Source organism: Gadus chalcogrammus, chromosome 13 (genome assembly GCF_026213295.1).
Source record: "Gadus chalcogrammus isolate NIFS_2021 chromosome 13, NIFS_Gcha_1.0, whole genome shotgun sequence".
NCBI lineage: Eukaryota > Metazoa > Chordata > Actinopteri > Gadiformes > Gadidae > Gadus > Gadus chalcogrammus.
This window is the reverse complement of record NC_079424.1, coordinates 2013916-2038665: the sequence shown is the minus strand read 5'-3', so window position 1 is coordinate 2038665 and position 24750 is coordinate 2013916. Positions and strand designations below refer to the sequence as shown.

The window sequence follows — 24750 nt, the reverse complement described above, 5'->3', positions numbered from 1 at the left end:
TTCCTGCTGGAGCCCGCCACTGGTGGCGGGGCGCGGACCGGTCATAGAGCCCATAGAGTTAAAGTCGGTGGACTCGTCTGTAACCTGTAAAATCCATAGATTAGCCGCACCGTTATATAAGCCGCAGACTCGAAAAATGGGGAAAAAGGCGCGGTTTATAGTCCGAAAATTACGGTACAGTATCCATTAGCAAGCCAATGTTGGCAGACTGCACGGATTGACATCATGACCCAAGGAGAACTCACATCCATAACACTCATAGTTTAGCAGCTATAACAGTAGCAGTGCAATGCCCTAGGCAAAGTCTCTTGACATTCAGTATAAGGCAACGGAGGCAAATAAAAGATGACGATTTATTATACAAATAGTAAAAGTTTGACGAAAGAGTCAAGTGTTATAGTAGTTAAAAATGCAAGTTTGCAGATGCCCCAAATAGTGGTTGGCCTGGCAGAGAGAAGCGTCTGGGGAGGTGCAAGGACAAGACCTATCTGGGAGGTTAGGGGGCTTGCATGGAGACCTGTGCAGCTTGCTGGTAGCTGAAGGAGTCGCCCGGCTCAAGGTCAGGGACATGGATCCACACCAGCTCCTCATTGTCCACCAGGTGGATAGCCTCGCTGCCCTCTGGGGTTGGCTTGTCGAGTCCAGCCTCAGTGTTTCTGTGGCCGCTATGGCGGGACCCGGGCAAAGGCCCTTCTAGGTTGTAGTCATCTTGGGATGTGCTCCTAGAAGTATCCACCAAACTACTTTCACCAACTTTGGGATGAGCAGAGCCTGGAACGCTCAAGTCGGTCAATGCAGGTGAAGGTATTTTTGAGCCGAAACCTAAAAGGAGAACAAGATTTACCCATTAATATTGCTCTTACCTACAACCCTATTGCTTCTTAGCAGCTCACTTGATAGTTAGCAAGGCAAGCAATGTTGTACCATTATCTACTGGTAATGATAATGTACACCGGATCAGACACAGTATCCAGGTTGACCTGAGAATAGAGCAACAGATAAGTCAGATGGTTTCACAATCTAATTGGGTTTCGATACATTGAAGTTTCAATAAAATTCCTTATCTCAAATAGAATGCAGAAGGACCTTGCATGTTTGTTGGAAGGTTTTGCTGGGTTTGCTCTGCAAACCAATATCCAGGACCTGTAAACTAATACCCCTCAGAGAGGACAGTGATTCTTTAAAGGATTGTTCACTCCAGTTCAATTGTTTACTGATTAACCACACCGGTTGACCTTCATCAGCAGCCACATTGACTATTAGCAATCAATGTTAGCACATTTAGCACTCGCACACATTTTTTAGGTACATGCTATTTATGAACAGGAGTAAGGTACATAATTCAAGGATGCCTACAGGTATACTGGCAACATTGAGGGACATAGCCCTGAACTTTTTCAGCAGGGATTGAAGTATACATTTTGTCCTTTGCTTGATACCAATTAAACATTTGTTCCATGTCTTTAGCACGCAGCCAGTTATTTATCTTAAGCCATGTTAAATTTAACCAGAAGTCTCATTGAGAATAAAAATCTTTTACCAGAGAATCCTGGCCAATGACGTCTCTTAAAGGTTGTAGTGTCAGACATCGTCAAATATGGTGCCTAAAGCCTAATCCAAACGCCATTTTCGAATCATACCATAGCCGGAACGCAGTATTGGCAAGCATTAACTGCAAATGTATGTCCGTGAGAGCGCTGACGACACCCAATTAGTCTAGTTTAAGAGTAGTGTCCTCTGCAATTTGTTTGACATGTAATGTTGGTGGCCTTCCAACTACTCTGCATTTCACTTCCATTTTTGAAGGCACTCCGTGGGCCTAATGTTTGGTCAGAGACACTTGAAATAGCGAAGTTTAATGGATCCAGGATAACAGTTTGTTGAGACACAAAAGTGCTTTATGGACATCTTCAAACACTGTATCAAAGCAGAGTAAATAGGTTTCAAAGGCAAACATTTATTCATATACAGCCATTATAAATTAAGACATTGCAGTTGATCAGTAGCCACCCTTCCCAGGCTCTTGTGCAACAACTGGCCATCCTTTACCATTTCCCATTCCATTACTTTTGGAGTCTGCCATGTCAGCAGAGCCGACCGTAGGCTCTCCGGGGTTGTATCTGGTTAGGAAGAAGGCCTGTCTGCCTTGCTGGTAGCGGGACCTGGAACTGAAGTGGTAGACCGGATCCAGGTCAGAGACGTCGCTCAACACGGGCTCCTCCTCCTCTGGGGTCTCCTCCTCCATGGAGGGGACTAGCTCCTTAGAGTAGCCTTCAGGAACAGGGTAGTAACCGTCACTACCAGAGTCCATACCGCCGTTCTTGGCCCAGACAGAGTCTCCAGCATCCATATCCGAGCCTTCATTTGAGTAGACCCCTCCATCAGCCTTAGCGTCACTGTTCTGCTTGGACCAAGCTGAAGGCTCTTGTCCGTAGTACTCTTGCATTGCTCTGCCATAAGGAAACACCATGCCTCCATCACCAGCTTTGGGATAAGCAGAGCCAGGACTGCTGTGGTCACTCCATGCTGGGAATGGATCGTTTGAGCCGAACTCTACACGGAGAAGAACACGTGATAAAGTTCCAAATTATTCTTGACCTGGAACATGTTGCTCATTTTAGAAGTTCAGTAGGTAAATGCTAACCTTTCAGTGGTAGTGAAATGACCCCTCCAATCAGACATGAGATGCATAAAAACCTTAGAATAGATCCAGACATATTTTAGTCATACAGATATTACAAACACTTTACCATTAAGAATCACAAGACTAGATCTCCTCTTACCCGAAAGAGCTCACAGTATGTCCAGCCATGTTACTCTGTTTAAGGTGCTGCTCCACAAATGAGTGTTTAACGCAACCAACTCTGGTTCTTTTAAAGGGTTGTTCCCTCCAGTTCAATTAATGACTAATTAACCACACCTGTTGACCTCAATCTGAGGTACACTGACAATAATACCTACTGAGTAATTTAGCATATGAATTTATCTAGGGTGACCAATGAGAGATTTGTTTATATATGTTATTTTATATGTAGGGGTTAGGGGTTTTACTTAAAGTGTTCCTAGTCTAAATGAAGGGTTTAAACCGAGATCCTTCTGGCTCTGAGTAAAACATCCTTATTTCAGCCAAATGCTACAAGGAGAAGAACATGTGATCATGATCCATATGATCCCCCTTTACCTGGAAAATGTTTTAAGAATTAGGATATTCAGAAAGGTTTGCCTTTAAGTAATAAAAACATTCCTCCAATCAGGCAGAAGATCTACGTCAAGGCAGATAGAAAAGTATCAAGTTATTACATTTAACGGTTAACACAACATCTTATCTTAAATAGCCAACCATGTTGCTTTGTTTAAACTGTTCCACAAACAGATTATCCAGTCCAAACCAACAAGTACCTCTGGGAATAACCTGTGGTTCTTGGATTGAGTTTAACCCTCAAGTAAATTGGCCATTAGCGTTGGTAACTTTAGTTATGCCGTCTGTATCGGATGGCCTTTTATTTATATTCAGCTGTGTGAGATAACCCCTAGAATTTCTAGAGTCCGGTTATGCCCTTGTTAGAGACAACACCATTTTGTATCTCTGTAGAATTCTGTGGTAGAACATAACTGGCCAGATAAACAGGATTTCAAAGTCATGACTGTTGAAGCACCGTACCACTAGTTCAGTAAGGTCAATTTTAGACCCTTCAGGAAAACACGTTCTTGGCAAATCAGGGTTCAATTAAGTGTTTTTGTCCTACATTGGATGCAATTTCTGCAAAAAAAGATTTTTACACTTTGTTTGCAACTAGGGTAAGCCACAATAACCGCAAAAAAAAAAAAGTACAGTATCCATTAGCATGCCAATGTTGGCAGACTGCACGGATTGACATCATGACCCAAGGAGAACTCACATCCATAACACTCATAGTTTAGCAGCTATAACAGTAGCAGTGCAATGCCCTAGGCAAAGTCCCTTGACATTCAGTATAAGGCAACAGAGGCAAATAAAAGATGAAGATTTATTATACAAATAGTAAAAGTTTGACAAAAGAGTCATGTGTTATAGTAGTTAAAAATGCAAGTTTGCAGATGCCCCAAATAGTTGTTGGCCTGGCAGAGAGAAGCGTCTGGGGAGGGGCAAGGACAAGACCTATCTGGGAGGTTAGGGGGCTTGCATGGAGACCTGTGCAGCTTGCTGGTAGCTGAAGGAGTCGCCCGGCTCAAGGTCAGGGACATGGATCCACACCAGCTCCTCATAGTCCACCAGGTGGCTAGCCTCGCTGCTCTCTGGGGTTGGCTTGTCGAGTCCAGCCTCAGTGTTTCTGTGGCCGCTATGGCGGGACCCAGGCAAAGGCACTTCTAGGTTGTAGTCATCTTGGGATGTGCTCCTAGAAGCATCTACCAGACTACTTTCACCAACTTTGGGATGAGCAGAGCCTGGAACGCTCAAGTCGGTCAATGCAGGTGAAGGTATTTTTGAGCCAAAACCTAAAAGGAGAACAAGATTTACCCATTAATATTGCTCTTACCTACAACCCTATTGCTTCATAGCAGCTCACTTGATAAATAGTTAGCAAGGCAAGCAATGTTGTACCATTATCTACTGGTAATGATAATGTACACCGGATCAGACACAGTATCCAGGTTGACCTGAGAATAGAGCAACAGATAAGTCAGATGGTTTCACAATCTAATTGGGTTTCGATACATTGAAGTTTCAATAAAATTCCTTATCTCAAATACACAAGGACCTTGCATGTTTGTTGGAAGGTTTTGCTGGGTTTGCTCTGCAAACCAATATCCAGGACCTTTAAACTAATACCCCTCAGAGAGGACAGTGATTCTTTAAAGGATTGTTCACTCCAGTTCAATTGTTTACTGATTAACCACACCGGTTGACCTTCATCAGCAGCCACATTGACTATTAGCAATCAATGTTAGCACATTTAGCACTCGCACATTTATTAGGTACATGCTATTTATGAACTGGAGTAAGGTACATAATTCAAGGATGCCTACAGGTATACTGGCAACATTAAGGGACATAGCCCTGAACTTTTTCAGCAGGGATTGAAGTATACATTTTGTCCTTTGCTTGATACCAATTAAACATTTGTTCCATGTCTTTAGCACGCAGCCAGTTATTTCTTAAGCCATGTTAAATTTAACCAGAAGTCTCATTGAGAATAAAAATCTCTTACCAGAGAATCCTGGCCAATGACGTCTCTTAAAGGTTGTAGTGTCAGACATCGTCAAATATGGTGCCTAAAGCCTAATCCAAACGCCATTTTCGAATCATACCATAGCCGGAACGCAGTATTGGCAAGCATCAACTTAAAATGTATGTCCGTGAGAGCGCTGACGACACCCAATTAGTCTAGTTTAAGAGTAGTGTCCTCTGCAATTTGTTTGACATGTAATGTTGTTGGCCTTCCAACTACTCTGCATTTCACTTCCATTTTTGAAGGCACTCCGTGGGCCTTATATTTTGTCAGAGACACTTGAAATAGCGAAGTTTAATGGATCCAGGATAACAGTTTGTTGAGACACAAAAGTGCTTTATGGACATCTACAAACACTGTATCAAAGCAGAGTAAATAGGTTTCAAAGGCAAACATTTATTCATATACAGCCATTATAAATTAAGACATTGCAGTTGATCAGTAGCCACCCTTCCCAGGCTCTTGTGCAACAACTGGCCATCCTTTACCATTTCCCATTCCATTACTTTTGGAGTCTGCCATGTCAGCAGAGCCGACCGTAGGCTCTCCGGGGTTGTATCTGGTTAGGAAGAAGGCCTGTCTGCCTTGCTGGTAGCGGGACCTGGAACTGAAGTGGTAGACCGGATCCAGGTCAGAGACGTCGCTCAACACGGGCTCCTCCTCTTGCGGGGTCTCCTCCTGCATGGAGGGGACTAGCTCCTTAGAGTAGCCTTCAGGAACAGGGTAGTAACCGTCACTACCAGAGTCCATACCACCGTTCTTGGCCCAGACAGAGTCTCCAGCATCCATATCCGAGCCTTCATTTGAGTAGACCCCTCCATCAGCCTTAGCGTCACTGTTCTGCTTGGACCAAGCTGAAGGCTCTTGTCCGTAGTACTCTTGCATTGCTCTGCCATAAGGAAACACCATGCCTCCATCACCAGCTTTGGGATAAGCAGAGCCAGGACTGCTGTGGTCACTCCATGCTGGGAATGGATCGTTTGAGCCGAACTCTACACGGAGAAGAACATGTGATAAAGTTCCAAATTATTCTTGACCTGGAACATGTTGCTCATTTTAGAAGTTCAGTAGGTAAATGCTAACCTTTCAGTGGTAGTGAAATGACCCCTCCAATCAGACATGAGATGCATAAAAACCTTAGAATAGATCCAGACATATTTTAGTCATACACATATTACAAACACTTTACCATTAAGAATCACAACACTAGATCTCCACTTACCCGAAAGAGCTCACAGTATGTCCAGACATGTTGCACTGTTTAAGGTGCTGCTCCACGAATGAGTGTTTAATGCAACCAACTCTGGTTCTTTTAAAGGGTTGTTCCCTCCAGTTCAATTAATGGTAAATTAACCACACCTGTTGACCTCAATCTGAGGTACACTGACAATAATACCTACTAAGTCATTTAGCATATGAATTTATCTAGGGTGACCAATGAGAGATTTGTTTATATATGTTATTTTATATGTAGGGGTTAGGTGTTTTACTTAAAGTGTTCCTAGTCTAAATGAAGGGTTGAAACCGAGATCCTTCTGGCTCTGAGTAAAACATCCTTATTTCAGCCAAATGCTACAAGGAGAAGAACATGTGATCATGATCCATATGATCCCCCTTTACCTGGAAAATGTTTTAAGAATTAGGATATTCAGAAAGGTTTGCCTTTAAGTAATAAAAACATTCCTCCAATCAGGTAGAAGATCTACGTCAACCTGAGGATATATTAAGGCATACGAATCAAGGCAGATAGAAAAGTATCAAGTTATTGCATTTAACGGTTAACACAACATCTTATCTTAAATAGCCAACCATGTTGCTTTGTTTAAACTGTTCCACAAACAGATTATCCAGTCCAAACCAACAAGTACCTCTGGGAATAACCTGTGGTTCTTGGATTGAGTTTAACCCTCAAGTAAGTTGGCCATTAGCGTTGGTAACTTTAGTTATGCCGTCTGTATCGGATGGAATTTTATTTATATTCAGCTGTGTGAGATAACCCCTAAGATTTGTAGAGTCCGGTTATGCCCTTGTTAGAGAGCACACCATTTTGTATCTCTGTAGAATTTTGTGGTAGAACATAACTGGCAAGATAAACAGGATTTTAAAGTCATGACTGTTGAAGCACCGTACCACTAGTTCAGTAAGGGGTCAATTTTAGACCCTTCAGGAAAACAAGTTCTTGGCAAATCAGGGTTCAATTAAGTTATTTTGTCCTACATTTGTTGCAATTTCTGCCAAAAAAGATTTTTACACTTTGTTTGCAACTAGGGTAAGCCACACTTACCGCACAAAAAAAATAAGTACAGTATCCATTAGCATGCCAATGTTGGCAGACTGCACGGATTGACATCATGACCCAAGGAGAACTGGCATCCATAACACTCATAGTTTAGCAGCTATAACAGCAGCAGTGCAATGCCCTAGGCAAAGTCACTTGACATTCAGTATAAGGCAACAGAGGCAAATAAAAGATGACGATTTATTATACAAATAGTAAAAGTTTGACAAAAGAGTCATGTGTTATAGTAGTTAAAAATGCAAGTTTGCAGATGCCCCAAATAGTGGTTGGCCTGGCAGAGAGAAGCGTCTGGGGAGGGGCAAGGACAAGACCTATCTGGGAGGTTAGGGGGCTTGCATGGAGACCTGTGCAGCTTGCTGGTAGCTGAAGGAGTCGCCCGGCTCAAGGTCAGGGACATGGATCCACACCAGCTCCTCATAGTCCACCAGGTGGCTAGCCTCGCTGCCCTCTGGGGTTTGCTTGTCGAGTCCAGCCTCAGTGTTTCTGTGGCCGCTATGGCGGGACCCGGGCAAAGGCCCTTCTAGGTTGTAGTCATCTTGGGATGTGCTCCTAGAAGTATCCACCAAACTACTTTCACCAACTTTGGGATGAGCAGAGCCTGGAACGCTCAAGTCGGTCAATGCAGGTGAAGGTATTTTTGAGCCAAAACCTAAAAGGAGAACAAGATTTGCCCATTCATATTGCTCTTACCTACAACCCTATTGCTTCATAGCAGCTCACTTGATAAATAGTTCGCAAGGCAAGCAATGTTGTACCATTATCTACTGGTAATGATAATGTACACCGGATCAGACACAGTATCCAGGTTGACCTGAGAATAGAGCAACAGATAAGTCAGATGGTTTCACAATATAATTGGGTTTCGATACATTGACGTTTCAATAAAATTCCTTATCTCAAATAGAATGCAGAAGGACCTTGCATGTTTGTTGGAAGGTTTTGCTGGGTTTGCTCTGCAAACCAATATCCAGGACCTGTAAACTAATACCCCTCAGAGAGGACAGTGATTCTTTAAAGGATTGTTCACTCCAGTTCAATTGTTTACTGATTAACCACACCGGTTGACCTTCATCAGCAGCCACATTGACTATTAGCAACCAATGTTAGCACAATTAGCACTCGCACACATTTTTTAGGTACATGCTATTTATGAACAGGAGTAAGGTACATAATTCAAGGATGCCTACAGGTATACTGGCAACATTGAGGGACATAGCCCTGAACTTTATCAGCAGGGATTGAAGTATACATTTTGTCCTTTGTTTGATACCAATTAAACATTTGTTCCATGTCTTTAGCACGCAGCCAGTTATTTATCTTAAGCCATGTTAATTTATTTAACCAGAAGTCTCATTGAGAATAAAAACCTCTTTTACCAGAGAATCCTGGCCACTGACGGTCTGTTAAATGGTTGTAGTGTCAGACATCGTCAAATATGGTGCCTAAATCCTAATCCAAACGCCATTTTCGAATCATACCATAGCCAGAACGCAGTATTGGCAAGCATTAACTGCAAAGTTGTGTCCTTGAGAGCACGTAGCACTCCCAATTAGTCTAGTTTAAGAGTATAGTCCTCTGCAATTAGTTTGACATGTAATGTTGGTGGCCTTCCAACTATTCTGCATTTCACTTCCATTTTTGAAGGCACCCTGTGGGCCTAATATTTTGTCAGAGACACTTGAAATAGCGAAGTTTAATGGATCCAGGATAACAGTTTGTTGAAGAGACACAAAAGTGCTTTATGGACATCTTCAAACTTAGCAAACACTGTATCAAAGCAGAGTAAATAGGTTTCAAAGGCAAACATTTATTCATATACAGCCATTATAAATTAAGACATTGCAGTTGATCAGTAGCCACCCTTCCCAGGCTCTTGTGCAACAACTGGCCATCCTTTACCATTTCCCATTCCATTACTTTTGGAGTCTGCCATGTCAGCAGAGCCGACCGTAGGCTCTCCGGGGTTGTATCTGGTTAGGAAGAAGGCCTGTCTGCCTTGCTGGTAGCGGGACCTGGAACTGAAGTGGTAGACCGGATCCAGGTCAGAGACGTCGCTCAACACGGGCTCCTCCTCCTCTTCCGGGGTCTCCTCCTCCATGGAGGGGACTAGCTCCTTAGAGTAGCCTTCAGGAACAGGGTAGTAACCGTCACTACCAGAGTCCATACCACCGTTCTTGGCCCAGACAGAGTCTCCAGCATCCATATCCGAGCCTTCATTTGAGTAGACCCCTCCATCAGCCTTAGCGTCACTGTTCTGCTTGGACCAAGCTGAAGGCTCTTGTCCGTAGTACTCTTGCATTGCTCTGCCATAAGGAAACACCATGCCTCCATCACCAGCTTTGGGATAAGCAGAGCCAGGACTGCTGTGGTCACTCCATGCTGGGAATGGATCGTTTGAGCCGAGGTCTACACGGAGAAGAACATGTGATAAAGTTCCAAATTATTCTTGACCTGGAACATGTTGTTCATTTTAGAAGTTCAGTAGGTAAATGCTAACCTTTCAGTGGTAGTGAAATGACCCCTCCAATCAGACATGAGATGCATAAAAACCTTAGAATAGATCCAGACATATTTTAGTCATACAGGTATTAAACACTTTACCTTTAAGAATCACAACACTAGATCTCGTCTTACCCAAAAGAGCTCACAGGATGTCCAGCCATGTTGCTCTGTTTAAGGTGCTGCTCCGCAAATGAGTGTTTAACGCATCCAACTCTGGCTCCTTTTAAGGGTTGTTCACTCCAGTTCAATTAAGGACTAATTAACCAAACCTGTTGACCTCAATCTGGGGCAGACGACAATAATACCTACTAAGTCATTTAGCATATGAATTTATCTAAGGTGACCAATGAGAGATATGTTAATATATGTTGTTTTATATGTAGGGGTTAGGTGTTTTACTGAAAGTGTTCCTAGTCTAAATGAAGGGTTGAAACCGAGAACCTTCTGGCTCAGAGTAAAACATCCTTATTTCAGCCAAATGCTACAAGGAGAAGAACATGTGATCATGATCCATATGATCCCCCTTTACCTGGAAAATGTTTTAAGAATTAGGATATTCAGAAAGGTTTGCCTGGAACTGAAGTGGTGGATCGGATCCAGGTCAGAGACGTTATCAAGTGAACTTCATAGCAGCTCACTTTATAAATAGTTAGCAAGGCAAGCAATGTTGTACCATTATCTACTGGTAATGATAATGTACACCGGATCAGACACAGTATCCAGGTTGACCTGAGAATAGAGCAACAGATAAGTCAGATGGTTTCACAATATAATTGGGTTTCGATTAGGGCTGCACAATATATTGAATTTTTATCGCGATGACGATATTGGCGTCCCACGATGACACGTAGTGTTCCCGCGATATTTTCGCGATTTTTTTTACATTCATTTTTTAATACTTTTTTTTAAAATTTACATTTAAATTTTAAATTTTAAATAATGCGTCCGCAAAAAAAAGAAAACGAAAAAAGAAACGAGCCCCGCCCATGCAGTAAACGCTCTACCTCCGCTGCAAAGCCAACCAAGCGCTCCCTGTACACCTGTCTGCGACTGCGTGGGTCCGGCGCGAAGCGTGAAAACAGGGGGAGGGGGGGGGGGCGTGGCCTGGCGGCAATTTTCCGCTGAGCACAGTGTGTGGCTCCTACCACAAGGGGGTGGTAGAAATTCAAAAGATTTTTTTTTCCATGAATAATCGTGGTAAATAATCGTGATATCAATATTGATCAAAATAATCGTGATAATCATTTTGGCAATAATCGTGCAGCCCTAGTTTCGATACATTGAAGTTTCAATAAAATTCCTTCTCAAATACACAAGGACCTTGCATGTTTGTTGGAAGGTTTTGCTGGGTTTGCTCTGCAAACCAATATCCAGGACCTGTAAACTAATACCCCTCAGAGAGGACAGTGATTCTTTAAAGGATTGTTCACTCCAGTTCAATTGTTTACTGATTAACCACACCGGTTGACTTTCATCAGCAGCCACATTGACTATTAGCAATCAATGTTAGCACATTTAGCACTCACACATTTATTAGGTACATGCTATTTATGAACAGGAGTAAGGTACATTCAAGGATGCCTACAGGTATACTGGGAACATTGGACATAGCCCTGAACTTTTTCAGCAGGGATTGAAATATACATTTTGTCCATTGCTTGATACCGATTAAACATTTGTTCCATGTCTTTAGCACGCAGCCAGTTATTTATCTTAAGCCATTTTAAATTTAACCAGAAGTCTCATTGAGAATAAAAACCTCTTACCAGAGAATCCTGGCCAATGACGGTCTGTTAAATGGTCACATCGTCAAATATGGTCCCAAATCCTAATCCAAACGCCATTTTCGAATCATACCATAGCCGGAACGCAGTATTGGCAAGCATTAACTGCAAATGTATGTCTGTGAGAGCGCTGACGACACCCAATTAGTCTAGTTTAAGAGAAGTGTCCTCTGCAATTTGTTTGACATGTAATGTTGGTGGCCTTCCAACTACTCTGCATTTCACTTCCATTTTTGAAGGCACCCTGTTGGCCTTATATTTTGTCAGAGACACGTGAAATAGCGAAGTTTAATGGATCCAGGATAACAGTTTGTTGAAGAGACACAAAAGTGCTTTATGGACATCTTCAAACTTAGCAAACACTGCATCAAAGCAGAGTAAATAGGTTTCAAAGGCAAACATTTATTCATATACAGCCATTAAAAATTAAGACATTGCAGTTGATCAGTAGCCACCTTTCCCAGGCTCTTGTGCAACAACTGGCCATCCTTTACCATTTCCCATTCCATTACTTTTGGAGTCTGCCATGTCAGCAGAGCCGACCGTAGGCTCTCCGGGGTTGTATCTGGTTAGGAAGAAGGCCTGTCTGCCTTGCTGGTAGCGGGACCTGGAACTGAAGTGGTAGACCGGATCCAGGTCAGAGACGTCGCTCAACACGGGCTCCTCCTCCTCTGGGGTCTCCTCCTCCATGGAGGGGACTAGCTCCTTAGAGTAGCCTTCAGGAACAGGGTAGTAACCGTCACTACCAGAGTCCATACCGCCGTTCTTGGCCCAGACAGAGTCTCCAGCATCCATATCCGAGCCTTCATTTGAGTAGACCCCTCCATCAGCCTTGGCGTCACTGTTCTGCTTGGACCAAGCTGAAGGCTCTTGTCCGTAGTACTCTTGCATTGCTCTGCCATAAGGAAACACCATACCTCCATCACCAGCTTTTGGATAAGCAGAGCCAGGACTGCTGTAGTCACTCCATGCTACACGGAGAAGAACATGTGATAAAGTTCCAGATTATTCTTGACCTGGAACATGTAGCTCATTTTAGAAGTTCAGTAGGTAAATGCTAACCTTTCAGTGGTAGTGAAATGACCCCTCCAATCAGACATGAGATGCATAAAAACCTTAGAATAGATCCAGACATATTTTAGTCATACAGATATTACAAACACTTTACCATTAAGAATCACAACACTAGATCTCCACTTACCCGAAAGAGCTCACAGTATGTCCAGCCATGTTGCACTGTTTAAGGTGCTGCTCCACGAATGAGTGTTTAATGCAACCAACTCTGGTTCTTTTAAAGGGTTGTTCCCTCCAGTTCAATTAATGATTAATTAACCACACCTGTTGACCTCAATCTGAGGTACACTGACAATAATACCTACTAAGTCATTTAGCATATGAATTTATCTAGGGTGACCAATGAGAGATTTGTTTATATATGTTATTTTATGTGTAGGGGTTAGGTGTTTTACTTAAAGTGTTCCTAGTCTAAATGAAGGGTTGAAACCGAGATCCTTCTGGCTCTGAGTAAACATCCTTATTTCAGCCAAATGCTACAAGGAGAAGAACATGTGATCATGACCCATATGATCCCCCTTTACCTGGAAAATGTTTTAAGAATTAGGATATTCAGAAAGGTTTGCCTTTAAGTAATAAAAACATTCCTCCAATCAGGCAGAAGATCTACGTCAACCTGAGGATATATTAAGGCATACGAGTCAAGGCAGATAGAAAAGTATCAAGTTATTACATTTAACGGTTAACACAACATCTTATCTTAACTAGCCAACCATGTTGCTTTGTTTAAACTGCTCCACAAACAGATTATCCAGTCCAAACCAACAAGTACCTCTGGGAATAACCTGTGGCTCTTGGATTGAGTTTAACCCTCAAGTAAGTTGGCCATTAGCGTTGGTAACTTTAGTTATGCCGTCTGTATCGGATGGCATTTTATTTATATTCAGCCGTGTGAGATAACCCCTACGATTTGTAGAGTCCGGTTATGCCCTTTTTAGAGAACACACCATTTTGTATCTCTGTAGAATTTTGTGGTAGAACATAACTGGCAAGATAAACAGGATTTCAAAGTCATGACTGTTGAAGCACCATACCACTAGTTCAGTAAGGTCAATTTTAGACCCTTCAGGAAAACGCGTTCTTGGCAAATCAGGGTTAAATTAAGTGCTTTTGTCCTACATTTGATGCAATTTCTGCAAAAAGATTTTTACACACTTTGTTTGCAACTAGGGTAAACCACAATTACCGCAAAAAAAAAAAAAAGTACAGTATCCATTAGCATGCCAATGTTGGCAGACTGCACGGATTGACATCATGACCCAAGGAGAACTGGCATCCATAACACTCATAGTTTAGCAGCTATAACAGCAGCAGTGCAATGCCCTAGGCAAAGTCTCTTGACATTCAGTATAAGGCAACAGAGGCAAATAAAAGATGACGATTTATTATACAAATAGTAAAAGTTTGACAAAAGAGTCATGTGTTATAGTAGTTAAAAATGCAAGTTTGCAGATGCCCCAAATAGTGGTTGGCCTGGCAGAGAGAAGCGTCTGGGGAGGGGCAAGGACAAGACCTATCTGGGAGGTTAGGGGGCTTGCATGGAGACCTGTGCAGCTTGCTGGTAGCTGAAGCAGTCGCCCGGCTCAAGGTCAGGGACATGGATCCACACCAGCTCCTCATAGTCCACCAGGTGGCTAGCCTCGCTGCGCTCTGGGGTTGGCTTGTAGAGTCCAGCCTCAGTGTTTCTGTGGCCGCTATGGCGGGACCCAGGCAAAGGCCCTTCTAGGTTGTAGTAATCTTGGGATGTGCTCCTAGAAGCATCTACCAGACTACTTTCACCAACTTTGGGATGAGCAGAGCCAGGAACGCTCAATGCAGGTGAAGGTATTTTTGAGGCAAAACCTAAAAGGAGAACAAGATTTACCCATTAATATTACTCTTACCTGCAACCCTATTGCTTCTTAGCAGCTCACTTGATAAAAAGTTAGCAAGGCAAGCAATGTTGTACCATTATCTACCGGAAATGATAATGTACACCGGATCAGACACAGTATCCAGGTTGACCTGAGAATAGAGCAACAAATAAGTTAGATGGTTTCACAATATAATTGGGTTTCGATACATTGAAGTTTCAATAAAATTCCTTACCTCAAATAGAATGCACAAGGACCTTGCATGTTTGTTGGAAGGTTTTTCTGGGTTTGCTCTGCAAACCAATATCCAGGACCTGTAAACTAATACCCCTCAGAGAGGACAGTGATCCTTTAAAGGATTGTTCACTCCAGTTCAATTGTTTACTGATTAACCACACCTGTTGACCTTCATCAGCAGCCACATTGACTATTAGCCATCACTATTAGCACATTTTAGCTCCTTGATCCTTTGTGTACATACTAGGGATGCACCGAAATGAAAATTCTTCGCCGAAACCGAATATATTGAAACAGTTGGCCGTAGGCCGAAACCAAATACCGAATGTGGCTTTTAATGTTTTTCATTCATTTTGCTTTAATTTTTCACCATTGCATAAATCAAACAATTAAATGTCCTTTATAAACTTTTTTGTCTCGCTTTTCTATAAAAAAATCAATTACAAATTTGATACAAAATATTTATTTGATACTGAACGTTTTCTAACATTCCAGCAGACATTATAGCAAGAATTTAAGAACAATGTACCTTTCAATAAATGAGTAATTTTTTTTTTCTTTTTTTAAATAAATAAAAATATTCAGTGTACTATGTTCAGCCTTTTTACTCCTTCGGCCTAAACCGAACATTATGTTTTGGGCCATGTTCGGTGGCCGAATATTCGGTGCATCCCTAGTCCATACCATTTTAGGTACATGCTATTTATGAACAGGAGTAAGGTACATAGTTCAAGGATGCCTACAGGTATACTGGCAACATTGAGGAGCATAGCCCTGAACTTTTTCAGCAGGGATTGAAATAAACAGTCCTTTTTATTTGATACCAATTAAACATTTGTTCCATATCTGTAGCACACAGCCAGTTATTTATCTTAAGCAATGTTAAATTTAACCAGAAGTCTCATTGAGATTAAAAATCTCTTTTACCAGAGAGTCCTGGCCAATGACGGTCTCTTAAATGGTTGTAATGTCAGACATCGTCAAATATGGTGCCTAAAGCCTAATCCAAACGCCATTTTCGAATTTCACATCATACAATAGCCTGAACGCAGTATTGGCAAGCATTAACTGCAAAGTTATGTCCTTGAGAGCACTGATGACACCCAAGTCTAGTTTAAGAGTAGTGTCCTCTACAATTTGTTTGACATGTAATGTTGGGGGCCTTCCAACTACTCAGCATTCCACTTCCGTTTTTGAAGGCACCTTGTGGGCCTTATATTTTGTCAGAGACAACTGAAATACCAAAGTACAATGGATCCAGGATAACGTAGTTGGTTGAGACACAATAGTAGCGCTTTATGGACATCTTCAAACTAAACTTAACAAACACTGTATCAAAGCAGAGTAAATAGGTTTCAAAGGCAAAGATTTATTCATATACAGCCATTAGAAATGAAGACATTGCAGTTGATCAGTAGCCACCCTTCCCAGGCTCTTCTGTAACAACTGGCCATCCTTTACCATTCCCCATTCCATTACTGTTGGGGTCTGGCATGTCAGCAGCGCCGACCGTAGGCTCTCCGGGGTTGTATCTGGTTAGGAAGAAGGCCTGTCTGCCTTGCTGGTAGCGGGACCTGGAACTGAAGTGGTAGACCGGATCCAGGTCAGAGACGTCGCTCAACACGGGCTCCTCCTCCTCTGGGGTCTCCTCCTCCATGGAGGGGACTAGCTCCTTAGAGTAGCCTTCAGGAACAGGGTAGTAACCGTCACTACCAGAGTCCATACCACCGTTCTTGGCCCAGACAGATTCTCCAGCATCCATATCCGAGCCTTCATTTGAGTAGACCCCTCCATCAGCCTTAGCGTCACTGTTCTGCTTGGACCAAGCTGAAGGCTCTTGTTTGTAGTACTCTTTTGGTGCTCTGCCATAAGTATACACTGAGGCGTCTTGACCAACAGGATAAGCAGAACCAGGAGTGCTGAAGTCACTCGATGCTTGGGAAGGATTATTTGAGCCAAGCCATAAAAAAAAAAAAAAAACAGGCAAAGTCAGAAATCAGATTTTTTCTTGTATGAGGACATGTCAGTAAAATATTGAAAGTTTTACCTTTTACTGGTAGTGAAAAGACCCCTCCAATCAGACAGGAGATCCATATTAACCTGCGGACAGATCCAGACATATTTTAGCAATACAGATATTTAAAACAATTACCATTAAGGATCACACTCTTGTCTTACCCCAAAGAGCTCACACTATGTCCAATCATGTTGCTCTGTTTAAGATGCTGCTCCACAATTGAGTATTGCTGACAACTGTGGTTCTTTTAAATGGTGGTTCACTCCAGTTCAATTGATTACTGATCAACCACACCTGTTGACCTTCATCAGCAGCCACATTGACTGAGCCATCACTGTTAGCACATAAAGCAGTCTTTGATTCATTAGCTGTGTTTGAAATCGTTCCCTATTAACTAACTCACCATTCCCTATATAGTGTTCTTGATATAGTGCACTATATAGGGAACGAACAAACGAGAATTCGGACACTACGCTGAACATTTCTAAACGTCATTTGTGTCAGTAAATGCGGTGGGTATTTGTGTGACGCAGACAGATGCGCCCACATCATGTAAACAAACCGGACACTCGCAAGTAAAGGTGGAGATTGTATTGATGTTGAATGTTACATTTCCTTGATCAAGGTTAAAGGTTAAATCCGAAATAAATTGTTGACATTTCTAAACAAAAGCCGGAGACTTCTCTTCCGGAGAAACACGACCGCAATGCATTGTGGTATACGGGAGTGACATGTAGGGTACATTCATTGTATGTACACTCAAATTTCGGGTATTTTAAGTGCACTATATAGTGCATGAAATTAACCACTGAGAATTCGAACACCACTACAAAATGGCGAGCACCCTATATAGTGCACTATATCCCCAATAGGGAACGATTTCGAACACAGCTAATGTGTACAATAACATTTGAGACGTGTTATTTATGAACAGGCAGGGGTAAGGCACCTATCTCAAGGATGCCTACTGGGTAAACTGCTTACATTGAGGGGCATAGCCATGAGCTTTTTCTGCTGGGAGACAATCGTCCACCTTTAGTGTCCTTTGTTTGATGTCATTTAAACATTTCCTTTGTTCCTGTGTCAAGTCTCTCAATTGGTATTTTCAATATCCCGGATCTATGGCACCCACTGTCAAATCAAAAGGCCATTTTGAAGTGATATCCCATAGAGTCAACAGACAAGTATGAATTGCAAAGATATGTCCTTTTGTGCACTGACTGCCAACTGTAGTCTAAAACAAAACTAACGTTTTTGTCTGACTGGCCTTGTATATTTTAGGTAATTGGCTTTCCGACAACTCCATTCATTCTCTATATATTTCCTTTAAAAACATTTAGTGAATCCTGAGGCTCTTATATTTTGGCAGACACTTGCAATAACCAATCCATGGATCCAGGATAAAGTAGTTTGTTCAGACACCAAAGATTGGCACATCTTTACCAACTTTTAAAGCAAAAGGAAACTGATTTTAAAAGCAATGATTTATTCATTTACAGCCATTAGAAATGAAAGACATTGCAGTTGATCAGTAACTTAGGAAGAAATCCTATCTTATCTTAAGATAGGAATTTAGCCATTACAGAACTATCCTAAGTTAGGAATTTAAGTTAGGATCCCTAAGTTAGGTGGCCGTACACTACTAGCAGCACTGCTAGTAGGTCTGTATGACAATGAAGACGAGGAACATCACGACAGAAATGTGATGGCTGAAAGGCTACCGAGACCGCATAATGATTTGTTAAATTTTCCTGACCATATTTAAATTTCATCGCCTGCAAAGACATTTAATTTTGAATTTTGTGGAAGAATTACTTTTCTACCTCTTCTTGTTCCCTGTACCAATACCTGCCATGACCGTAGTAATAGTTATACTAGCTTGCCGTTATTAACAAAGATCCTCAACAGTCAGTTGACATTAAAAGTAACTTGTTCCATCATTCTCATGCACAGTGCAGAAACAAACATAACCTGACGATTGCCGATCGAAAAATCAGATTGAAAGAACAGTTTGGATTACCTAAATTAAGATAAGATAGGAGGCTAATAATAAGCTAGGAAACGGCCAACAGGTTAGGGACCGCCTCTGTAATAGCAAATTAGGAGTTTCCCTATCCGAATCCCTAGCTTAAGCCAGGATGAGAAGTTAGGATTTTCTCTGTAATGAGGCCCTCCTCCGCCGGGTTCGCCACCGCCGGGTTCGCCACCGCCGGGTTCGCCACCGCCGGGTTCGCCACCGCCGGGTTCGCCTCCGCCGGGTTCGCCACCGCCGGGTTCGCCACCGCCGGGTTCGCCACCGCCGGGTTCACCACCGCCGGGTTCACCACCGCCGGATTCTCCTCCATAGCAGAGCTCCTCCATGATGGAGACTACCTTTTCCATGGCGGAGAATAACTTCTCCATGGCGGAGGATAACTCCTCCATGGCGGGGACTAGCTCAGCGTGGCCTTCATGAACATGGTGGTAAACATAACTATCAGGGTACATACCACCGTCCTCGCCAGAGTCTCCAGCATCCATATCCCAGTCGTAGTTTGAGTGGACCCCTCCATCAGCCTCAGCGTCACTGTTCTGCGGGGACCAAGCTGAAGGCTCTTGTCTGTAGTACTCTTTTAGTACTCTGCCAAAAATGTACCCCAAGATGTCTTGACCAACATGATAAGCAGAACCAGGACTGCTGAAGTCACTCCATGCTGGGGAAGGATTATTTGAACCAAAACCTTGAAAAAAACAAAGATGCAATGGTCACAAATCATTCTGAAAGCAGTTGCCACTTGGGACATTTTAGTAAAGTGTTGAATGTTTACCCTTTACTGGTAGTGAAAAGACAACTCCAATCAGACTTGAGATCCATATTAACCTGCGGACAGATCCAGACATATTTTAGTCAAGCAGATATTTATTAAACTACGTACATAAAAACAATAACCACTCTAGAGTTCGACTTACCCTAAAAAGCTCACACTTCGTAAAGCCATGTTGCTCTGTTTAAGGTACTGCTCCACAAATGAGTGTTTCAGACAACCAACTGTGGTTCTTTTATAGGGTTTTTTACTTCCTTCCAATTTATAACTGATTAACGACACCTGTTGACCTCAATGAGACTGCACATTTGCTGTGTTTCTGACCACCTGCATTTGAGCGCGTGCATGCACGAGACTTGAGAAGATTCGCTGGAACTATCAGAAACACGACAAGGTCCCACCAGGTCAAGTCGGACAAGGGTGCACTTCTCGTAGTTTGAAGAAGCATAGTTTGGGAGAGGGCACGCCTCTTTGAAAGGAGGTATGTCATTTCTCGAGTGGGAAATTCGACTTGGTAATTCCAACCATCGACATGTTGAGGGGAGTATCTTATGTCCGCATTTATTTGAGACCATATGCACAGAAAGGCAGACGGAGGGAGTTAACCTGGAGCTCGCGCAAGTTTTTAAAGCCATGTGACGTGTTGCATAGGGAATTTATCACCAGCATTTCTGATGTTTTAATCCCAGAATGCATAATGTTATGCAAGGCAAGGCAACGCAACGTATGCTTGATCTTCTTTATGTTCAAGGCAAGGCAACTTTATTTATATAGCACCCTTCATACACGAGACAGACTCTAAGTGCTTCACATCCAATAAAATAAAATAATAAATTCAAGTAGTTAATAGAAATCAAAGGCAAAGTAAAAAAATGCATTGTAGAAAGTGCAGTGAATTTAAGATAAAGACATAAAGGTCTTCAATTAAACATTGTTGGCTTTGATTATGCTTTGTGTCTTACTTTTCTCTCTCTTGCTTCCCTTCTCAGAGTGGGTTTTGATTATTTTATCCACACTCATAACATAAAGCATTTTGTTCTTCTTCTTGGGAATTGCAATGTGACGTAAAAGATAATGTGTAGATACTTCAAATTTGAAGTATCTACATGTTATTTATTTATTGAATCATTGTTGTTGGTGAGCTAGTCTGACATCTCATTTTGAAATAATAAATAAGGTGAAAATGAAATACTGTAATTTAAATCTCTTTCCTCTCTCCCTCTCCCTCCCCCTCTCTCTCTCTCCCTGCCCAAGATGGTTGTAGTGTCAGATGACGTCCATGAGTACGCTATGGCACTGAAAGACACAGAAGAGAAGATAGCTCGATGCCCTGCAAGGGTAAGCAGACATCATCTGACCACCTTTACATTCGTCCAACCAAACTGTTAACCCTCCCAGTTAATCGCTCTGTTAAACCCACCAACATCATACATAATATGACCATTAATTTAATTATCTAGACGGATTTAGGTGGACCAATCTCAACGTTACGTAATATATTCAGAAAAATTGTTTCTTGAAGACCGTACATAAGAGATGTGCAAACGTATCACGGCTGAGGAGGGCTGGGGAAAAAGCGCTGTAGACTGTGTTGCTATTTGACCTTTTCACAATGTGGGCTGTGGTGTTTTTATTCCCTCAGAGAGCCGACATTCTGGATGAGCTCCAAAAGAGCCAGAAGGTTTTTGCTGAGAAGCTGAACCACCTCAGTAGAAGACTGGCCTGGATCAATGCGACTGTGTACTCCAAGGTAGGTGTGTGTGTGTGCGCGCGCGCGTGCGTGTGTGTGCGCATGCGCGCGCGTGTTGATCATGAGCCATGGTTTTTCGTTGAGGCTACTAATTATCTGTTCATTTTGTGCCTGGGACAGTCCACCTCTGGTTATCTCCAGCTCACCGGGGCGCTAACACAGATTAGCATTAGCACTTTCCTGCCCCCGTTACACATAAGAGGGGGTCCCCTGTCTACAGACGGGGGTCCCCCCACCCGGCCCAACGTCCCGTGTTCTCTGCGTCCCCCAGGAGAAGATGCTGGACGTGTACTGGCTGCTGAGGGTTTGCATCCGCACGGTGGAGCACGCCGACCACACAGGCTCGCTGTTCGCCTTCGCCCCCGAGTTCTACCTGAACGTGGCCATGAACGCCTACAGCGCCCTGAAGAACTACTTCAGCCCGGCCAACAGCATGGACGACCTGCCAGGTAGCGTAACCCCCCCCCCCCCCCCCGTTGGTGGTCGTCACACCGCACCGGAGAGGCTGCGATCGCACCAGGCACACACCACAGGAATGGTGGAGTCTAGCGTCAGCGCGACTAGAGTCATTAATTTACATTCAGGGCTTTTATCCAAATCGACTTACAACAAGTACATTTGTCCGAAGAAAGAGAAAACAACGATATATCTCCGTCGGTACAGTAAGGAGTAAGAGCCAAGCACTAACAATAGTCAGGTTAACCCATTCCCTGTGTACAACAAACATAGTTAGGGTAAGATGCTACACAATATACTATTTCTAAGTGCAAGGACGTTCAACATACAATAGGTGCGTAACAGGGATGTGGGGGATGGGGGTTAAGAGTCTGGGTGAATTCTCTCACCAACAAACAGCCCACAACAGCCCCCTGTGACAAAATCCCATTTTTATTGCCTCACGCGCTAACTTAATAACTTAATAACTTAATAACCGTTGCCCTGGAATCAACTTGAATAAGTCCATGAACATTCTGGCTAATCATGAAGGGAAGTGATCCGATGATTCTAAAGCTAATCCGGGGAAAATTTGAGCTAAGCTGTCATGCAACAGCGTGGAGTGATCCAATTATTCATTCTGCTCCGAAATCTAATTAGCGGTGTGGTATTGTGACTGGCTGGTGGTTCATGCGGGGACACGTTGAACGGTGACAGAGCTTGTTAACCGTCTCCCACCTGCCGTCGTTCCTTCAGGTTATGAAGACACCCTGACTCAGCTGGCGGCCATCCTCGCCAAGCACTTTGCTGACCCGCGTATCGTTGGTACAGGTGAGACACGCACACGCACACGCACACGCACACGCACACAAACACACTCGCTTAAAGGAGAAATCCGGTGCAATGGATCTGGGATATGTTTAGGATGATAACGAGTTGGAATGTTCGTTTGGGAGCAAAAAAGCGCATAGACGCATTCTTAAGTTGGCTGTTTTTAGCTGATTCTACCAAAACGCTATAAACTTGGAACGATAGGGGCATGTCGCATGGTCAAAACCTAAATCTCTATTTTAAACCACTTACAAGGCTAGAAGTAGTCCGGCACTTCTTTGGAAGTATAATAAGGGTCTGAACATATAAAACGAGGCATTGCTAACTTTGTAAGTGTTCGGATTGTTTATTAAAAAGGCCATTTTATAATAATAATAATAATAATAATAATAAATTGTATTTATAATGCACTTTATATTCAAGAATCTCAAAGTGCTTCAGAGAAAAAAATACCAAAAAAACTATTAAAAAGGGGGAACCTCAAAGAAAGTTTAGCTAAATGCTCTTTTAAAGAGATGGGTTTTGAGGTTCCGTTTAAAAAGAGCTGTAGTCTGTGGAGCCCTCAGGTGGTCAGGGAGGGCGTTCCATAGTCTAGGGGCAGCAGCAGAAAAGGCCCGATCACCCATGGTGCACAGCTTTGTATGTCGGGTTTGGAGGGTGTGAGTGGATCCTGAACGGAGTGTACGTGAGTTTGTCGGGGGGGTGAGGAGTTCCTGAAGGTAGAGGGGGGCAAGTCCGTGAAGGCACTGGTGGGTGAGGAGGGAGACCTTGTACTCAATTCTGAGTGAGACAGGGAGCCAGTGCAGTGATTTCAGGATGGGGGTGATGTGGTCATGCTTGCGCACCCTCATCAGGACCCTGGCAGCACTGTTTTGAATGTATTGGAGCCTCTGGATGCTCTTGCCAGGGATCCCAATGAGGAGTGCATTGCAGTAGTCCAACCTGGAGGAGACAAAGGCATGGACGAGCTTCTCTGCATCAGCCAGGGTGAGTGATTGGCGGAGTTTGGCGATGTTCCTGAGGTGGTATAAAGCTGTCTTACAGAGGTGTTTGATGTGGGTGTCAAAATTAAGTTGTGGGTCCATTTTAACACCGAGGTTGGTGACGGATGTGGAAAGGGGGATGTTTTTGCCAGAGAAGGTGATATTGGTGATGGTGGGGGAGCGGAGCTGATGTGGCGTGCCAATAAGGATGGCTTCCGTTTTATGGCTGTTAAGTTGTAGGAAGTTGAGCTTCATCCACGCCTCTATCTCCTCCAGGCAGGTGGTCAGTGTGGATGTTGGCAGAGGGGCAGAAGAAGTGGGGGTTGTCCTGATGTAGAGCTGTGTATCATCAGCATAGCAGTGGTAAGACAAGCCATGCCTGCTAATGACACTACCCAGGGGGAGCATGTACAGTGAGAACAGTGTGGGGCCCAACACCGAGCCCTGGGGGACACCGCAGGTGACGTTGTTGGTGTGTGATTTTGCTTTGCCCAGGGCAACGTGCTCAGTTCTGTCAGTGAGGTACGAGGTGAACCAGTTCTTCACATTTCCTGATAGTCCAATGGTGTATTGCAGGCGGTGAAGGAGAATATTGTGGTCAACCGTATCAAAAGCAGCTGTTAAGTCCAGGAGGATGAGGAGAGATGGGGAGCCGGTGTCTGCTGCACAGTGTTATACACACAGTACCATCAGTAGTTCACCCGTCGACGCCATCTTGTTTTCAAGACTCAATGAGTAGATTGTTGAACACAGAGCTTGCGTGATGTTCACGGATGTCACAAGCTCTGTGTTCGCCAATCTACCTATCGAGTCTTAATGACAACAGTCGGCTAAAAACAGCCAATTTAAGAATACGTTTCTGCGCTTTTTTGCTCCCAAACGAACATTCCAACTCGTTATCATACCAAACATATCTCAGTTCCATTTTGCACCGGATTTCTCCTTTAAGGGCTGACTATGGTCCCACATTC

General features: G+C 43.2%; 5 protein-coding genes across 11 annotated transcripts in view; 1 reads left to right on the top strand and 4 right to left on the bottom strand.

The window, feature by feature from the left end:
- LOC130402005 (E3 ubiquitin-protein ligase RNF123) overlaps window positions 1-24750 on the top strand; it is a 146163-nt gene that overhangs the window by 27190 nt on the left and 94223 nt on the right. For both annotated transcript variants that reach the window (XM_056606072.1, XM_056606071.1), the window contains exons 25-28: window positions 21035-21118; window positions 21423-21530; window positions 21802-21979; window positions 22722-22796. In XM_056606072.1, coding sequence (XP_056462047.1) covers window positions 21035-21118; window positions 21423-21530; window positions 21802-21979; window positions 22722-22796 — 445 coding nt within the window. The remainder of the gene's footprint in view (window positions 1-21034; window positions 21119-21422; window positions 21531-21801; window positions 21980-22721; window positions 22797-24750) is intronic.
- On the bottom strand, window positions 808-4786 carry LOC130402030 (uncharacterized). Of its 4 annotated transcripts, none has more exons than XR_008903909.1 (6): window positions 4740-4754; window positions 2784-4638; window positions 2645-2697; window positions 1087-2553; window positions 925-980; window positions 808-822 (listed from the first exon to the last, which is right to left on the bottom strand). XR_008903909.1 is itself a non-coding variant. In XM_056606114.1 (3 exons), the coding sequence occupies exons 1-3, from the start codon at window positions 2810-2812 to the stop codon at window positions 2000-2002; spliced, it is 636 nt and encodes a 211-aa protein (XP_056462089.1). In that variant the 5' UTR covers window positions 2813-2878; the 3' UTR covers window positions 1496-1999. The 4 variants fall into 4 exon arrangements, 1 of the variants encoding a protein (XP_056462089.1); XR_008903908.1 differs by lacking the exon at window positions 4740-4754 and having other exon boundaries at window positions 2784-4476; window positions 4583-4633; XR_008903910.1 differs by lacking the exons at window positions 808-822; window positions 925-980 and having other exon boundaries at window positions 1496-2553; window positions 2784-4476; window positions 4583-4638; window positions 4740-4786.
- LOC130402029 (uncharacterized) lies at window positions 7676-10228 on the bottom strand. 2 transcript variants are annotated; one of them, XR_008903907.1, is made up of 5 exons: window positions 10144-10228; window positions 10007-10059; window positions 8427-9915; window positions 8265-8320; window positions 7676-8158 (listed from the first exon to the last, which is right to left on the bottom strand). XR_008903907.1 is itself a non-coding variant. In XM_056606113.1 (3 exons), exons 1-3 carry the CDS (start codon window positions 10170-10172, stop codon window positions 9359-9361), a joined length of 639 nt encoding a protein of 212 aa, XP_056462088.1. In that variant the 5' UTR covers window positions 10173-10224; the 3' UTR covers window positions 8649-9358. The 2 variants fall into 2 exon arrangements, 1 of the variants encoding a protein (XP_056462088.1); XM_056606113.1 differs by lacking the exons at window positions 7676-8158; window positions 8265-8320 and having other exon boundaries at window positions 8649-9915; window positions 10144-10224.
- Window positions 11490-13101, bottom strand: LOC130402033 (uncharacterized). The gene is made up of 3 exons (XM_056606116.1): window positions 12997-13101; window positions 12858-12910; window positions 11490-12766 (listed from the first exon to the last, which is right to left on the bottom strand). The coding sequence occupies exons 1-3, from the start codon at window positions 13023-13025 to the stop codon at window positions 12240-12242; spliced, it is 609 nt and encodes a 202-aa protein (XP_056462091.1). The 5' UTR covers window positions 13026-13101; the 3' UTR covers window positions 11490-12239.
- The window catches only part of LOC130402038 (uncharacterized), an 8686-nt gene continuing 1111 nt past the window's right edge, over window positions 17176-24750 (bottom strand). Inside the window, exons 1-3 of one of the 2 annotated variants that reach the window (XM_056606122.1) lie at window positions 19926-20056; window positions 19784-19836; window positions 17176-19696 (exon numbers count right to left, since the gene is read on the bottom strand). In XM_056606122.1, coding sequence (XP_056462097.1) covers window positions 19050-19696; window positions 19784-19836; window positions 19926-19954 — 729 coding nt within the window. In that variant the 5' untranslated portion in view covers window positions 19955-20056 and the 3' untranslated portion in view covers window positions 17176-19049. Of the gene's footprint in view, window positions 19697-19783; window positions 19837-19925; window positions 20057-24750 lie in introns of those variants that run through there. The other variant, XR_008903911.1, reaches the window with a different exon arrangement.

What these genes read in the sequence shown, in the direction of transcription:
- LOC130402030 (XM_056606114.1), bottom strand. Translation starts at nt 2,812, where the DNA reads ATGGCTGGACATACTGTGAGCTCTTTCGG. An exon ending in CATACTGTGAGCTCTTTCGG is followed by an intron (nt 2,698 to 2,783) that starts GTAAGAGGAGAT and finishes ATCTATTCTAAG; the next exon opens with GTTTTTATGCATCTCATGTC. An exon ending in CATTTCACTACCACTGAAAG is followed by an intron (nt 2,554 to 2,644) that starts GTTAGCATTTAC and finishes TTCTCCGTGTAG; the next exon opens with AGTTCGGCTCAAACGATCCA.
- LOC130402029 (XM_056606113.1), bottom strand. Translation starts at nt 10,172, where the DNA reads ATGGCTGGACATCCTGTGAGCTCTTTTGG. An exon ending in CATCCTGTGAGCTCTTTTGG is followed by an intron (nt 10,060 to 10,143) that starts GTAAGACGAGAT and finishes ATCTATTCTAAG; the next exon opens with GTTTTTATGCATCTCATGTC. An exon ending in CATTTCACTACCACTGAAAG is followed by an intron (nt 9,916 to 10,006) that starts GTTAGCATTTAC and finishes TTCTCCGTGTAG; the next exon opens with ACCTCGGCTCAAACGATCCA.
- LOC130402033 (XM_056606116.1), bottom strand. Translation starts at nt 13,025, where the DNA reads ATGGCTGGACATACTGTGAGCTCTTTCGG. An exon ending in CATACTGTGAGCTCTTTCGG is followed by an intron (nt 12,911 to 12,996) that starts GTAAGTGGAGAT and finishes ATCTATTCTAAG; the next exon opens with GTTTTTATGCATCTCATGTC. An exon ending in CATTTCACTACCACTGAAAG is followed by an intron (nt 12,767 to 12,857) that starts GTTAGCATTTAC and finishes TTCTCCGTGTAG; the next exon opens with CATGGAGTGACTACAGCAGT.